The sequence below is a fragment of the Bombus flavifrons genome, chromosome 2 (genome assembly GCF_040668555.2).
Source record: "Bombus flavifrons isolate JBK064 chromosome 2, iyBomFlav1_principal, whole genome shotgun sequence".
NCBI lineage: Eukaryota > Metazoa > Arthropoda > Insecta > Hymenoptera > Apidae > Bombus > Bombus flavifrons.
Window position 1 is genome coordinate 19,764,660 of NC_138443.1, and position 17,759 is coordinate 19,782,418.

A 17,759-nucleotide genomic window follows, 5' to 3' on the forward strand; every position below is an offset into this window, starting at 1 on the left:
TTTTCTCATGGTCTGGAAACCGTATTCGTCGCATTCTTGGCGAGGTTTGGCGCGAAAGCTGACTTTCAGCGAACGTGTTCGAAATACTTGGAACCAATCGACCGGAATAACGATACATCGAACGATCCTGTACGCTGTGCGTGTGCATGCGCCATGAATCGTAACGTCCAAAAGCGAGAAAACGCTGCTCAAATATTGGGCTAAGATATTGGTCCAATAAATTAGACCGTTTAACGATACCGCGTGAAAGCTCCTGCCCCGACTCGCATCCGTGTTACGATCACTCCGAACACAACGTCGTCTAACCGACGTTTCTACGTTAGAGAACCTTTTTATCCGAATCTGCTATTGGCCGTTTCCACATCGGAATGCGTGGTGGTTGTATATCGATCTTCTAATCGAAATTATGTACTCTAAGATTGGTTTCGTTTGTTGCTCGATAGTCAATCGTTGGACGTTTACGCGTTGTTTGCACGTTGTCGTTGAACTTTGTGCATCACGCGCGCAACCGATACCAGCCAGGCGTTAAAAATATATTCGAACGTTCTTAAGAGTCGTAGCTTACTAATTTACATTCTCTCCTACGTCACGTCTTGATCTTTTGATATCTTTAAATACGATTCGTGTAAAACGCGTAAACGCATTTCTTGGACACGAAATAATCGACTTTTACTAAATTCGACATCTTTGTTCTTAGGCTATCTACGAATAGAAAATATATCGCACGATGATTCAAAAAGTTAAATGGCTGTCTTTACGTGGAGTTATATCAGTATCACTGTTTATATCGCTTAACGACGCAAATAATTCGTCCATATCCGATATTTTCACAAATTCCCCGTATCGTAGATAGCAAAATTGTCAATAAGTTTGCTAAAATAAACCTCAACGGAAGTAAGACTAGGAACAACGTTTATTAATTGCATTAATTGCAAAGAAAGTAATGAAAATGGACATTTTCCTTTATTTGAATATTTTAAAAGCGAATGCGCCAGCATTGCAGTTTGAAACAGATTTCTAATCTTAGTTTCCAAGCCGTCCCGTTATTCCGTAAATAATTTCAGCCCGGAAATTTTACTTCGTAATAGATCGAAACTCCGAAGTCTGTTGTTTGAAATCCCAATACACGCTAAAATCGAAAAATCCGTCAAGATTACTAAACGAATATCAGATTCGCTCCGCTAACAAAAAATACCTAAACATCTAAGGAGCAACAAGGGAAAAACAGAGAATCGATGCCAGCATAATTCGCTTTATGACAAGAACGTTTTCTAATAGCGTTCTACTCGTTCATACTGTACAAGAGCAAGCGCACGCGCGCGCCGAATCGAAATTAAACATCTCCGTGTATAATGGGTTGCAAATCTTAATCGACTCATCGATCAAAGTCGTGCGTGCGCCTACAACGCTTGTTACGTTGTTACGCGTGCCGGAGTTCGCTGACCTCTCTCCCAGAGATTCAATATAATTTCACGGAAGAACTTTTTAACTTCCTTCCTCGTTTTATTACGCTGCGATCTCCTAGCCACGAATGATTCTTTGGCGACGGGTTTATTGCACGAAATGCCACCTTCCTCGTTGACACGTCTAATCTTCGTCCAATTTTCTCATTGTATCCCGTTGTTATTGTACTCTTCGAAACTTCACGTTGTTCAGTTTCTTCTTTTCAAATATAACTTTAAAAATATATAAAGAAGGGATGTTTCTCTTTTTAGTTAATTTTTCCTATTAGAAGATGTTTAAACTCAAACTTTTTTCTATCTTTTTAATTTCTTTATTCTTAAGAATTCCTCGAACGTTTAAAGTTTAAAGTTCTGTTAAAGTTAGCAACGAATATCGTGCACTTCTTTCAGTTCAACGTTAAACTTTTCATACAAGAACTTTGGACTTAATAATTATAGCATTTTAGATGATAGAAGAACGTCGTTCGTTTCGGTTGTTTCATTCCGCAGGAATATATAAAGATATATAAAAAATTCCATTCGTCGAACTTAAAAGGAACAAGCAGACACTTGTTTAAACACTAACGGTCACCTGTGCTAGCAGGTCTAAGATTTAAAACTGCGATCCAGCAAAACTGTAGGTCGCTGGCTAATGATCGCAACGGACGATGCCAGGTAACTCTAAGAAAAGAAAGGTACCTTGAGAGACCCAAGTTCGGAATATATTAAAACTCTGCAGCGAATAAAATATTTTTAAAAGATGGACAATGTACGAGAAAAGAGAATTTCGCTCTCCGACCGTTGAAATTAATTTCCATTTTCTTATATTTAATCCAAACTTGAATCAAATCGCGATTAAAATCGACGGTGGTCGGAATAAAATTTGCGATGTCGCTGGTATTGTTTTTAAAAAACGGAATTCAGGCGGTTTAACGTTCGTCGTTCAAATGCATCGTTAGTTGCTCGTAAACGTTGCCGACGTTGTTCGAAGGCGTTTCATCGATACTCTGTAAATAATCTCGATTCAGTTGGATTTTCAGCGCTTTCCAATCCGTTTTACCGAATTTCTAAACGAAACGTGACATTCCTCGGGCCCAACATTTCCATCATACGCGTATTTCAATAATTTCAACAATTACGTCGCTTTTAACCGACATAGTGTCGCTCTGATCGCATCAAAGCGGAAAGATGAAATTTCTACGAAGGTCTAGGTTTAGATCGACGTTTAGATAACAAATTTACCACAGAAATTATTTATGTCCACTTGGGTGCAGCCTTTCGATAATCATAGCACGCAGGAAAACGAAACTTTAAAGGGAAAGACAATCTCTTACTGTTTTCGAAAAAGAATCAGGAAAATTCCAAAACTGTTCGTATATACCTGTTGGAAAACTTGCCAACGTTCACAGATTGCCAAAAGGCAAGGTTCTCGGAACTCACAAAACTACCTATAAACCGTTCCAAAAGGAAAAATCCTCCGGAGGAAGAAGATGGGAAAAAATAAAGAAAGAATTACGCGAAACTGAACTTCGTAGAATGCGGCGAAGCTCGCGAGAGATCTCGATCGACATGGAGAGTCGATTGGAGTAGCGAGGCGAGAGAATGGCGCGTGGTGCCGTCCGGAACGGCATCGGCTGACTGACTGAGTGGCGAGTGTCGTGTCGTGTGCGGCCTCTGGTCCGATCTGCCCGTGTATGTGCTCGCGTGCATTCCGTCCCGTCCTCGGCGTCGATTCAAGGACCGCTCCAATTCCCAATACCTAATCGCAGGCGGAGAGTCTGTGTGCTAGGCCTTCTCCGGCAGCCTCTCTTTTGTTTACCTCACACTAGGTATTCCAACTGGGTTTCAATGGCTGGGAAGGGCGGCAGCTTTTCACGGCGAATAAAAGTCCCGATATTTCGATTGTTTACCGGTCTGCTGCTGCCGTTGCCACCGCCATCGCCATCGCCGTCACCGTCACCGTCACCGTTTCGCCGTCGCTGCTGCTGTTGGCTGTCCGCTTGATAATTGTGCGTCGTGCGTGGATTCGATTGTGCTTGGAATAACTAGACGATGGGGTAGTGCTTGATCTGGAAGAAAGGAACTGCGAGACTAGCAGACGATTGTTGGTTTTTGTTGTCGTTGGCTGTGCGTAAGGGGAGGTATTCGGCTGGATCGACACATCCGATGCTGTTGTTCCATTCGGATAATAATATTTTGCTTCTGTTAGTTTTTTGGAGTACGTTGATTATCGCTATTTATGCGTTTGTTATATCGATCTTTGTTGTTAATATTGTATTAGAATTTTTCCATGTTATTCAAGATGTCTGAACGTAGCCTAAATTCGAGTAGCGTATGATCGTATCGAATAAAGCAAACTTTCCTCTGAAATCAGGATACAAATGGAAAAGTTTTCGTTAAATACACTCTTAATCAACGCACGTTATTACGTTCACGTAGTGACGCGAACCGAGGGAACGTTTCCAACCACGCCTCGTTCGTTTTTGTTCTCGTTCCGATCCTTCGTATCTATTTGTCATTTACCGATTATGGTTCATGTACGACATTCTTCGTTTCTTCCTTGACAGAACAGAAATCGCTTCGACGAAGAACATACGTCGCGGCGAACGGTAATTCAGAAAATAACCGAGAAACCGTGAAACAAGATCAAAAGTCGTACGCGATACGAAATAGTCATCGAAAGATTTATTTCGTAACGGATGACCTGGATACTACGGTAATTTCATAGTTTCTTCTAACGGAAGAAGCACGTTTAAAAGAGTTCCGTCGATAAGAAGAAACACAAACGCGGCCAACATCGACCGTCGCTGGTCGTAATTAAGTCGATTGTTCGATCGGAAGAAACAATAAAAAGCGATGAAAAATAAACTCGGCGTAATATAGAGGAAAACTGTATGAGATATTCAAGGTGGACAATGTTGTTTAAAATGTTTTCGATAGGCAAAAAGGTACAACGCATACGAAGGATAATGCGAAACGAACGGAGCGATCGAAGTGTTGTCAAACACGGAGAAGCTGACGTTGACACGGACGTGCAGCACGCTGATAAAGTATTCCGTAACGTATCGAGAAGTACCCTCGCTCGAAACGCGCCTAATACGCCGAAGTAGGCGAAACTGAAACATTTTGCCGCGACTGGACAGCTGGAAGAATGGATCCGTTAAAAGCCGACGTGAATCCTGCGGATTGATGGATTAAAAAGCCTCGGCCCAGGCACTCGTCGATATTTCAAAACGTTTCTGGCCATCGATGATCGATATCCGAAGTGCTACGATCGAATTTGTGCCAACGTCGATTTAATCGATTTAGCAAGATACGCTTATCGCGCGGAAAAATTCATCAAGCATTAAGAAAGCGAGTATTTTAAATTTGGCCGATACGCGATAGTTGTTAATAGCCGTGATAGTTGTTGATAGTCGGAATAGAAAGTACGGTTCGGTCGGGAGAAAGATACTTGGTTATTACGTTCATCGATTGTTCGTGCTATTGAACTCGCGACAAAGTGCAACGTACGACGACGACGACAACGACAACGACAACGACAACGCGTTTAACGCGCTTAGCATTAACGTTGTACTCCTGGTGCGCCGAGCGGCCACGTTTATGGCATGGTTGTGGTCGCGGTCATCTCTGCCGATGCCTGCGAAATGTCAGCTCCGTTGCGCGGAGATTGTAAACGCGATTCGAAAAGGTCGTCTCCCGAGCCGACCGGTCGTCCAACGATTACGATATCGTCGAGTAATCTGTCCTTGTTATCGCCTGTTCAACACTAAGAAACGGATATGACTTTGCGCCGCAAATAGTAGCGAAAACCTTCGGAACGAGAACAACCTGTGCGAAAATGGCCTAATTTGCAACTGGTTCTCTCTCTAAGGACAGATATGTTGTGGCATATATTTCCAACGATTAATCAGTAATGTAAAAAATATATTTATAAAAGCTACGAAGTAATTATACTTTCGTACGAAGCTTTCCATTTTTATCTCTATCGTGCCAGCTTATCAGGTTCGTGCATTGGACGTACAACATTGGCACTCGTAGTATAGGGAAGGTAGGAAAATAACGATAGAGGTGTTGTTCTCGGGCGGTCTAATAAAATGAGATCTCCTATCGACTGCCTTGCCAGAAAAAATAACATACTCGTTTTCCTTCAAATTACTTTATAGGTAAAAACATTACGATGGACAAAAAAGATAATATACTTTTTACGTAAGAAACATAGAGTTTATTAAAAGTTCGAACTTTATGCGTTCGAGGTAACTTCTATTCAGTTTGTCCGAATTGTCGATGCAAATAGGACGATTCGAATGCATCCCATGCATAAACGAACTAGAAAACTTGGAGAAAAACTACAACCAACCGTTGTTTAACGCGCGATTAGCCTAAAATTCCGTACGATTTAACCTCTTTAAATCTGCAGTGCAGCATCGCACTCGACACAATACCATTGTCACGTGCACGAAATGAACGCTTTACATCAGCGTCGTCGCTATCGGTGCGACAAACGCGCAGAAATCAGTCACCGTTCAACGTTCGCGGGTGGTCGTGCTTTTCGATGATTTCTAGCCGGCGTGGTACCCACCAGGCGAACCCTCCAACCCAGCGCAATTATTTCGCGTTGAGAGCGGCGGATTCGATCGAATCCGCACGGATTATCCGGCAGTCGAAACAGAAGCGGTCTCTGACTCTGACGCTATAGGTATCCTTTCCATCTGTTGCCCCTTCCCTCGCGACCTTCGCTTGCCCGGACCACGCTTGAACCCGTTTCGATAGCGGCGAACAACCGAGTCGAGGAGCGACTCTTCTTTCTTCTTTTTCTCCGGTGCCCAGAATGCAGCCGGTTCGCCGCTTTAAACCATCGTGTTTTGGGTGTTCACCCAGCCACCGAAGGTGAACGTACTTATTAAGAACTCGCCGAGTACCAAGGCAACCGTTCGACCTCTCCTTCAGCTTCTACCGACCGTTATCCAAACTTCTCGCGCGACTTCGTACGCTCACGCCTTCGTGTGCGTTCCGTTCTGTCTGATTTAAATCTTCGACACGGATCGCTGGACCCTTTCGTGGTCTCGGATATTTTACGGTTATTTCGTTCGCTCGTTTCTCTTTCTTATTTTTCCTCCTTCGCTTTCTCTCCTTCTTTCTTAATTTTTCTGTGTTTTCGATGACTTATAAACGCGTTGTATATACACGCGCGTATTTTGTACCAAATGACAGACGCGTATGACAGAATGTAGTACTGTTAGAATCTTAAAATTCAGATTAAGACTGAAACTATTTAAGTATTATTTAAATTCGAGCGTAGAATTGGTTTTGACCAGATTTTTAAACGATTCGATAACTTCATTTTAATCCCTTCGCTCGATTTACCGAAAATTTCGCCCTTTCTTCGTAATAGAGACAGGATGGAATCGAGACACGTAGTTTGTAAATTTCCGCGCGGAATAATTTCAATCGTCGAGCTTTCTAGGAAGTTCGTTAAACGGTGAGTTTCGCCTTAAATTCTAGAGAAAATTACTCACAGGAATTCCGGGATGCTGCGTCACTCCGTTTATATAAAGCTGCAACAATTTCAATGGATGATGCCGATAAAATCATTGCCTCCGTATAATTTCTATTTTTCGGTTTTTATTCACATTGTTAGAGCTGTAGTATCTCGGTTCATTACCGACGAGAAAAAGTTTGTTTCGTCCTTTCTTTACATAATATTTCCAACGTGGTCGAATACGACGATCGAGTCATCGGAATAACGTGATCGGATATATTTAATTCTTTAAATTTAAATTTATCGAAGACTCGATTTACGACAAATTTTGTAAAAAAAAAGACATTTACTGTAGTGATTCGACATCACAGAGATAAATATATAAAATACATTAAAACGATGTAACGACGAAGAATAAACTTGAACTCTATCCTTTTTCAGTCACGCTTACATGCTAAAACTGTGATTAATACTACGTATTAAAAAAGAAAAAGAACAAAATCGAGTATTCAACGCGTATATACATACACACCAGTGGAACTTAACGTTAGTAAAAATGTCTGTGAACACGATCCCTGCGATTATGGTACCGAAATCGATAACGATTATCGAGTCATAACATATTAATCGTACATCGCCGTTAAAATCTTATTCTCTTAGTTCGTACCCTGATATATAATATTCCTTCTAATTCTTTCGTCTATTGAGAAAAAGGCACATCAAGCTATCGATCGTTCGTTCGATACTTTTCTTGCCGCGAAACATTTTTTTTACGCGATAAACAGCGCACGACTTTCTATTGGAGAAAACGCACGGCAGATTAGCAGAGTCTTGCGTTAAAACGCTTTAGAATCAAAGGTAAAATCCATTTCGTTCATTCGCGATTAGTACTTTTACCGCGACGAGAAAGAAAGCGATCGAACGATTCGAGCAATCTCAGGATTGTAATTTCTGCCTTGGCGTACAATGACTGCTAGCAAGAGGCACTCACACACGTATCAGTTCACGCACACTCATCTGTCAGGCCGTGTTCCAACTCGCACTACTTTGAACGTCATTCGTCGCACGATCATCGGCCAAGTTTGTATCTGCAAATCAAATCAACGTGATCTTTTCCTTACTTCGACCGAACAAGCGATACAACGTGTAATTTGTTTTCGAGAACAGCGTGAACACCAGTGGGATGCAAGTTGGAACGCGGTCTTGTTTGGCAACTAATCGTAGATAATACAAAAGTGATATTCTTTTGAAATTTGAATCGGTCGTTGGACCGAACGAGTAGCATCGGTTTCGTTCGTTTGCATGTTTGCCGGTCTGGAAATATATTTAATTTATAGAGATCGTTTAGCTACGGCCGCTATACCTCTTTCTTTCGAACCATTTTCATATACAAATTTCATTGGAACTAATTATCGAACAGTGTGGTATACAAAAACAAATACAAGTATCTCATCCCTTATTTTACAATTACGATACGACAATAATCGCGATACGATCAAAATCCCTTTACATTCTTTTCAAGGCAGGCAATATTCGATGAGCGTCACTGAAACGATCTTATCGTTGGCGCGATCGAACGTCGCGAAATAGAAACGTATTCGTCCAGCGCGGCACTTGGTTCAGGTTCCAAAAGAATAGGAAAATTTGGCGTGGCAACGAACGCTATACAGTCCACCGTAAAACGCAGGTACATTTGGTAATGAACAAATCCATCGAGCATTTCGACCGATCGACGAGATAGCAGAGCGAGAAGAACTTGGGCCGGTCGAATCCGCACGACAGCCGGACGAGGCTTTGGAACACGGCCAGTCAGTCACTTCCTGAACACACCACCGGGTGTCTTGAGGAGCCACTCACCTGCAGCCCTGTTACAAGCTTCCTTAGTCTCCTGGTTCAATTCCTGCCTGTTGCTTGGCCCGAGATATTCCGCCGCCGTCGTCGTCGTTGTTGTCGTTGTCGTTGTCGTCGTCGTCGTCGTCGTCGTCGTCGAGGTACTCTGCTGTACGCCCTTCTCGAGCACCTCCAAAACGACGTCCCGATCGCGATTGGCCGCAACTGTCGCGCTCGTGATCGGCCCGGTGCCGGCGCCGTTGTTCAGCACCGGTACACCGTTCCTCGACACATCGAGAACGTCTCCAGGTCGTTCCGCAATTGGCAACCCTCGCCCCGAGTCCGCCATTGAGCTGCGCTGCTGTTCCTGGAGCAAGCAGGCGCTCGACAGCAGGTCCCATTGCCGTAGCTTCTCTCGATCGAGCTCGAACGCCGCGGACGTCGCCGCAGGCCCGGGCATCTGCCGCGTTGTCTCCGAGATCGAGCGAACCGGGGGAAGGTTGCCTTCCTCTAAAAAATGATCCATATCCTCGGCGGTGGCTTTCCGGTAAGCCTCGTTTTGCGCGTCCCACACGTACCCGCTCGCGTGAATCCGCTCCATCGACAGACTCTCGTACGTCAGATCGTCGACCATCTCGTCCCTCTCTTGTTCCTTGCTGGCTCGACGTTTCACGCGTGGCCTGTCCGAAGAATCCTCCGAGCAATTCTCTCGTCGCAACATCACGCTGTCGTTCACGTAGGTGGCACCACGAGTGATTTTGTTCCGTCCCTTCGAGTCCGAGCTAGATATGGTCGGTCTTGGTGGACTGCCCAAATTGTCCAGGGACCTGGCATTTCTTAGACTCACTCGCCGGAGACTTTCTCTCCACAAGGAGTCCTGCTCCCAGGGGTCATCGACGTTGAAGCTGTTCGACGTAGAACTGCCACCGATACCGCCCATGTTCTGAGGCGCTTCTTCCTCAACCTGAGTGGGCGGAACCGTTGCTACTCGGTTGTTTCTGTTCCTCTGTTCCACCAGATTCTGAAGCCCGACGTCGTCCAAAAGGCCCTCCAAAGACCTAGACCTTCGATGGGACGTCTGCGTTCCAAGCGCCAAATCGAAGGTGTCTCGACTGTTCGACTGACTGTTCGACTTATCGCGAAGGCCATGCGGATACAGATTCCTCGTGCTAATCTCTGCCGACGAGATATCAGGCAGTGGATCGGTAGATTTTACCCTCCTCAGAGTATCGGCTTCGTAAAAGTTCTTCTTGTCCACGAGATCGACTTTGTTGTCGCCCAACAGTTGACAAGTCGTTTTCCTCAGTTCGGCTGCTATTCGCCTAGCCTCGTCTATGTCATCCACTTGAATCTGTCTGGGCATTTGCCTGGAAATTGGATTCACGATACGTCCTATATCGTTCCTCTTGTTTAACGCGGAAGCGTCGTCTCTTTGATTGTTTAGTTGAGGCAATCTGGAAGAATGACCGATCGGCTTCATCGATTCGGCGGTGTCTACGGCGTTTACGCTACCTTGGAGATCGGAGTAGTAGTAAGGAGCGCCTGACTGCTCGCTCTGTAGATGTGGCTCGCCTGGCAGATACGACTGAGGCACGGGATTTGCCTTAACCGTAGACGTCGAAGTTTGATAGTGACTGGAATCTTGACTGGACGACGACCTGTGGTTCGATATCATGGAGTATCTGGCGGAATCCTGACTGGCCGACCTCGAGTGACTTTGAAACCGTAGATCGGAGTAGGGACTCGCGTTTTGCAGCATGTTGCCGACCAAATTGTTCCCGTGGTTTCCTAAGGACATCGAACCCGTAGGAGAGTGCATGGAGGACTGGGCGCTGGCAGGTCTCTGGCAAGCCATAGAAGTCGAGATCGAAGCGGCTCCAGAGGCCAGAGAGTAACTAGAGTCTCTGCTATGAGAAGCCGTAAGCAGATTATTTTGAGATCCTCTCTGAAGACCGTGCGAATTGTCTCGCGATTGGTTGTCCGATCGAATCGCCGGTGAATTTCTCAGTGGAGAAAAGCTCGAAATATTTTCGTAATGAGCATCCCCGGTAAAGGATTGCGAGTGCTGATGAGAAGGAGGAGCGTCGCAGACTCTCATCGAAGGCAAGCTACTCGCCGATCCCATTTTGTTCGCCGCGCCGTACCTTAGAGATTGGTCAAGATTATCGAAGGCCAAGTTCGCTTGCCTCGACAGATCGCGGCAGGTGGTCTTCTGCAGCTTGTCCACTACCATCATGTTTTCGTTGAATCCGTAAATGCTATTGTAACTGAGATCTTTCGCATACAAGTCGACGTTGAAGGCGTCGCGAGCCTGCAGTTCCTCCAGATACTGATCCAAGTCTATACTAGCTCCGTCGAAGCGGCTTCCGAGGGACTCCAATTCGTCTAAGCTGTCGAGAACTTCGCACACTTCGCTGACTGGCCTGGTTTTCAATTGTCTGTGTCTCGCTTCCTCCTCGGGCATCCTCAGTTCCACCGAGTCGCTTCCGGACGCGCTCTCCAAAGATATTCTACTGTCTCTAAAAGTGGAGCTGATGGTAGCGTCCGAAAATCTCGACGGAGGCCTATGGGTCTCGATCTGACCCATCGGTTTGCTCCACGACTTCGGAGAGTCTCTGCCCGAAGTGTTATCCTTCGTCACCGCTACTTGCGGAGACACCTTTTTGATTTCTAAAGATTCTTGCATGTCCAAAGAGTCCAAATCGTCCAACGGAGGCGGGGAGGTTGGAATAGGCGGGGGTGATACCAGCTCACTGTCGGAAGAATCGTGCAGTTCCGCGATCATGGTTCGACTAGCGCCTAAATAATAGGAGGCGGGTCTGAAAGTATCCGACAGACTGAACCTAGGATGCCGTGGAGCGTCGATCGAATCGAGATCCTTTGAGGATTCGTCATCGGCGTCCGAACTATCGGACTTGAGGGCTGTTAAAATATCGGGGAGATCGGTCGTCCTCGAATATGTCGAATCGTCGTTTCTCTTTGAAAGGGACACCTTTCCACCCTCTTGCTCCTCCTTTCCCGACAACTGACTCACCTCCATGTACACCGGCTCCATTTTGTTGTCAGACACACAGACGAACTCGTAGTGAGGCGTGTCCAAGGTAGAATAATCGCCGGAATCGTGTTTCCTACCTTCGTCGGAGGGCGCCAAAAGGGAATGGGTCATACCGTTCTGCGCCATCTCCACGTACGAACTTTCCTCGTGGTCCAAATTGGCAAATAGGCTCTCCATCATCTTTGGATTCGGTCTGTCGTCGTTCGGATCTAATATAGCTTTTCTAGGAGTCATGGGCAGATAGTGTTCCTCGGGACTGATATCCTCTTGCTTCACGGTGGGACTCGTGGTACCACTTTCTCCGGAGAAACGATCGCCGTGAGTCAACAGAGATTCCGTGACGCTTAACCTAGCGCAACTGGGATTCGATAGGATGTCTAGATCCTCCGTAGGTATAGTTTGATCGCTCTCGCTCTCCTTGGACGATGATCTTTTCTTGCGTCTAAAGGAGACGTCACCCTTCTTCTTCGTCGTGTCGGTGTACATTCTATGGTCGTTGATAGGCTCAGGTACAACTTGATCGATCTGTAGGGTCCTCTCGTTCTGCACGTCTTCGTTTTTCTCGCGCTGATCCAGATCGCTGCCCGTATCGTACAGCAAAGCCTCCGAGTCGCTGAACACTCCACGGTGTTTCACTTCCTGGTGCCTACCGTATTCTTGTCTTTGAACCTGTCGAGACTTCCTCTCGAAATCCGCCAGCAGATCCTTCACGGATTTGTTGCTATCCGTGGACGCTTGTTTGGTATGGCCGTCTTTGACGCTTTTGTACTTGCAGTCTTGAGAATCCGAATCACCCAGAGCGAAACTGCGGATTATCGACGACGTCTTTTTCGAACAGTCTAACTTAGAGACGTGGGCTTCCGTCGCTTGAAGAGGAGACACTTTCAGTGGTTCCTGCATGGCGAATACCTCCTTCACCGGACTCGAGCCATCCATGTTTAGCTCGAACGATCGTATCCTACACTGCACCAGATTCATGGTTTCCGGTTTAGCCGCAGACCTGTCCTCCTTCTTCGACTCCAGCTCCTCCTTGATGTACTGATAAGAAAATTCTTTGATGACCTTGCTCTCATCGATATTGGAATCCCAATCGTCGGGCTCCTTCTTGGTGGTCCACTGAACCGTCTTCTGGGCAGGCCAGGTGTCCGTCGCGTATCCGGTCGAGCAATTCGAACTCTTGCCGGCTTGCTCGACACCGTAAACCGTAGAAGTCTTGAGGATCCCGGATGGTTTCTTCTTGAGTTTGTCTTCGTCGATGGAAGAGGTATCGTGATCTTGCCGATCGGTTCTCGTAGTAGACGTCTGCCCGGAGGAAAGATACTCCGGAGAACGTTCGGTTCTCGGTATAGGAGGGAAGCTGACCTCCTCGTACCCGGCATCCGGGGGTATTCCGCCCAGATTAGGTAGAACGGTAGCGGTGGGGCTCGGTTGTCGGTCGTTCGAGACTCGAATAGCGTTCTGACTCTGGCGGCCACTTCCGGGGATGGCATCGTGAAGCGGATTTCCCGACGAACGATTGTCTCCGTGCTGGCGGGGGCTCCTTCCTGCATGCGAGGGTCTACGCGTGCGCTTCCTCCGGACATCTCCCAGCTCTGATTCGTCCGTTACAAAACAAACACACGAGGACGTTCGTTACTCACGAGTGTGATTAATGACAACCCAACCCTGTCAGTACAATTCAAGCTAAAGTAGCAAGCTGGAATCGGTCTTGATCGTTACGAGAATCATTCGGAATTTAACAGGAATTCGGGATCCTTGTGTTAAATATCGAGAAAAGTAACATTAGGTATTGTAGTTGTAGCCAAGAGTAATCGCATAAATAAACCAATCTCGCAACGATCCATGAACCGATCCGACGTGTTCTCGATCGCTCGACGACAAAAACACGTATTACGAGCTGGAAGTTAGACGGCGACCACAATCGAACGCCTCTACGATAGTGTTAGTGATATAATCCTCGACATGCCATGCTGACCCACATTTTGCAAAGTAGTACGGCTGTAGTACGAGCGTTAAGTCGTAACGGACGGTTTCGCTAGTTAAATTCCAAAGGTGTTAATCGTTCCCATTCACCAGTCAGCCCAGACCCAACAGCAGCAAAGAGAAGGAGCCCCACGGAGAAAATGTTTGCAGATTCCGCTCTTTTCTTACGCTTATTTTTTTTTTCTATCTTTTTTGCGTCTATTTTTCGGTTTCCTTTCACCTTTCTTAAAGTTTCTTGCTATCTACAAATTTGATCTACCCCTCGACGAGGGGCAACTTGGCGATAGAGAGAAGAACAGCTAGAGAAAGATAAGAGAGCACAGACGAGGAAATTCCGAACGTTGTAGTAGCGATGTCCGCTCGGTCTCGATCGCGAAATGTCGCTAAAACATATGCGCCTCTTTTTCTCGTTTTATTTCGATTCGTTCGTGCGTTCGTACTTGTGTTAGTTTCAAGAAGATGATTAAAGTAATTTTAATGAAAGTGTAACAGGATTCTTGACACACACAGATTAATTCGACTCTCAAATTGATTCAAGGCACTTTATTCGAAAACTGGTACGTAGAAAAAATATAAATCGTTGGTTTCATGCGCAATCGGCGTCTCCGCTCGTTCTTCGCTAACGTATCTCTAACGCAATACTATCGACTCGTGCAACACAATACAGAAGCGTTTTATTCGTTTTAAGGTTTATTTCGCAGAACACACGCGTAAGTGCGTCGACCGTGTTAGGGCGGTTATACTGGTTAGAGTTTGCTATCGTACTTGGTAAAGTCCAACTATCTACTTAGAATTCTTTCAGTCAGTAGACGCGGCACGTTCGTGGGCATATTTATGCAAAATTTTGTATAAATCGTCCAAAAATTCTTAACTTGATATATTTTTTTACGATACAATTAGCAAACTAAGCGTTAAAACGATCTTTCAACAGGTACATCACGACCTAATTTTGGTAATGAAACAGGTCGAACGATTTTTCTGGTTAATCGTAAAATTTGTACAAAGTAAAATCGAACATTCTAAAGAAGCTTATTCGTGTACTGAAAGGAAAATGGTCCCAGGAACGGCCCGTGTCGGAGAAGCCACAACTCAGATAACAAGTTCAGGCGAGGTGTCCCTACCTTCGTCGTCGCTGGAGTAGCTGTTGTATCGCGAAACGTTGGCGACAGTCCGGCGGCCGTCGGTGCTCTTGCTGCGGACATGTGGCCGATGACCGTCCTCTCTTCGCCGTGAGTGACGACCCTCTGCGACAGAGGCCTCGTGAGCAGCGAGCTCGAGCAGCGCCTGCTGCTTGTAATAGTTGGACAGCTCGTTCTGCGCCCGTCCTCTGTTTACCGAGGCCGATGGCTTCCGGGTTAACGGCGATTGCAGCATTCGCTGCTTCCATTCCAGCAGTCGCTTCATTGACTCCTCGCGCTGCAAACACACGCATCTTGTGGAAAAGTGTCTTACGAACCCGTTCTCCTACGGACCATTAAACACGATGACACTTTCTTTTTTTAAAAGATGTCAATGATATTTGTTAACTATACGATACTAGGTCATTCCGTCTAGGCATCGAACGGTAATTATAAACTCAAAAATAACTTCGTCTCGATACGATTTAATTCCATTATCTCGTATATAAAGAAGCTTATCGTGATCCTTTGGTCTGAAATAAAACGTCATTTTTATTCACTTCGCCAGACTTCTTCGCCTATATTAGCCGTTCGGATTTTCTAAAAATCTTTCTTTTAAATTTATCCGTATATTTACAAGACTGATCTTTCAGGTTTATCCGAGACAACTATAAATGTCAGGAGTGCCATTTAAATTTTGTACTTGTAAAAATAACTTTTTCGCCTGTACACCGATGCATTCTAAACTCCTGAAACGTCAGAAACTCGTCCCGTACGACCATCGATTGCGTAACATTCTAAAAGCATGGTACGTTGATCAAAGTCGAACGTATCGGCAAGTTACACGGTCGATCAAAAGGAAACGACAAAAAAAACCGAATAACAGCCTGGAAGACTGATCCGAGAAGAAATAAAAGCAATTCGAATCGGACGCACAAAATAGGGGCACGAGGAAATCAGTTTGCAGCGAGGAACGTCTGACGATCGAGGAACCGCGTAACAGCTCTGCTCGCGACGATGACGAAGATCGAACGGATCGCAGTGAAAGCAGAGTCACGAAACGCGGCGTGACATAAATGCAGGTACTCGGCGTGCAGGTTGCACCTTCGTATGAATCATCTTTTCGTGCCTGCGCGGCCTACGAATTATTCCGTCCGTCAAACAATCGACCGTACGCGGTTTACGATTACACCGAGGAAAGCGAACCAACGATTTGAGTCATCTCTATACAAACGCCTTTGGGAATTTCTAAAGCGTTCCTCAAACATCCGGTCATTCTCTGGAATCTCGGCGGTAGTTTACAACGCGATTCAAAAAAACGTTGCTTCGTTGCTATAGCAAGTGATTATTGCGATAGATTATTGCAGAGCTGATTCATTGCTATCGTTTTCTCGAATCGGTATTACGAATTTGCAGATATTTAGGTATAACAAAGCTATTTTGCTGACTTCTCACTGCCATTCGTAAATATTTCGAAGGATCAGAAATTTTTGAAAAAGGATCAATGGAGAGAAAGTTTCAATTAATTTTGTATGCCACTGAATGAAGCGAATGGGGATACTACAAAGCGTAGCAATAACTCGGTGTTTTCAACCTCCACTCCGTTACTTTCTATCGCCCAAGGTTATATGGTAAGCGGTATCGCAACTCGAACACGCCAAACACTAAACGTGAGCACTTTTCTTCTCTGCGTTCCTCTCCAGAATAAACTCGCGTTGCACGTAATTACAAAACACTCGCGTTTCAATCGTATTTTTAACTTTAATCTCTCAGATCTATCGTCAGTCTCGCATTTTATACTTTGCTCCGACGAAGAAGTAATTTTCGAACTAACCGTAACTTGTCGAAAACCAAACTAACAACTTTCCACATCGATTTTAATAAATTGCGGATGCTACGCTGCACTTTGTAAAACATAAAAAACACAATGATCGTTTGGATAAAAAGAGGAAAGTCCGATAGAACCAACCTGCTGTATCTTTCGTTCACCATCCCGCGAGTCCTGCTCGGAAGATCGTTCTCCGTAGTCGTAGTCGTCGTCGTCGGGATCCAAGGCGGCCGGATGCCTGGTCCTCGGGAGACGCGCGGACGCCGATCTGCAGAACTGTTGCTGTTCGTTCCATCGTCTGGCAGCGGCGTGAGGAGCGTGACACGGTTGGCCCACGTGAGTAGTCCCCTGGGCCGTGTGACTCGTCGGTCTGCCGCCCCACCCCGCCGCCATCGACGACTCGTACTCTCGTGGAATTCTTCGCGGCACCGTTCCGTCCTCGGCCATGTGACTCAACATTTCTCGGTTACTCGACTCGTAACTCTTCTCTCGCAACGATCGCCTCAGTTTCGCCTCGTTGCTGTTCACCCTAGATCAGCCAACGAGATTCCAACGTATTATACGTTTAGTCGCGCGTCGTTTTTTCGACAGCGGGTTCTGATTTTCATCGACCCACGGATACCGAACGACGCCTTTGGTTCAGGAAATTTTGTGTAACGTAGGAGACGGTTTTAGACAAGAAATAACATTATTTTTGTACGTCGATTATCCATACGTGTAATAAAATATATTTTTTCGGTTTTTCGTACGAGTTCAATAAAAACGTATCGTCTATTCGTGAAAAGGGGGCTTATCGATACAGCGAATCATTAAACTAAGAAAAAATGGAAATTCATTCGTGTCGTAAAACAACGGCATACTCATCCAAATCAGAAAAGTAAATAGCGTATAGAAAATATTTCGATACGCGACACCATTGTTGCAAGGACCATGTTGAAACGCAAACAGCGTAAATACCGAGCATTATCAATCTGCATGTGGTTTTCGCAAGTATCGGTACTGGTACTTTACTTTTAATAAT

The 17,759-nt window shown here is 45.4% G+C and overlaps 1 protein-coding gene across 7 annotated transcripts in view; it reads right to left on the bottom strand.

The window, feature by feature from the left end:
• LOC138189583 (pleckstrin homology domain-containing family A member kramer) overlaps window positions 1-17,759 on the bottom strand; it is a 179,555-nt gene that overhangs the window by 38,647 nt on the left and 123,149 nt on the right. For all 7 annotated transcript variants that reach the window (XM_069131617.1, XM_069131612.1, XM_069131613.1 and 4 more), the window contains exons 9-11: window positions 16,880-17,267; window positions 14,914-15,208; window positions 8,782-13,401 (exon numbers count right to left, since the gene is read on the bottom strand). In XM_069131617.1, the coding sequence (XP_068987718.1) occupies window positions 8,782-13,401; window positions 14,914-15,208; window positions 16,880-17,267 (5,303 nt within the window). The remainder of the gene's footprint in view (window positions 1-8,781; window positions 13,402-14,913; window positions 15,209-16,879; window positions 17,268-17,759) is intronic.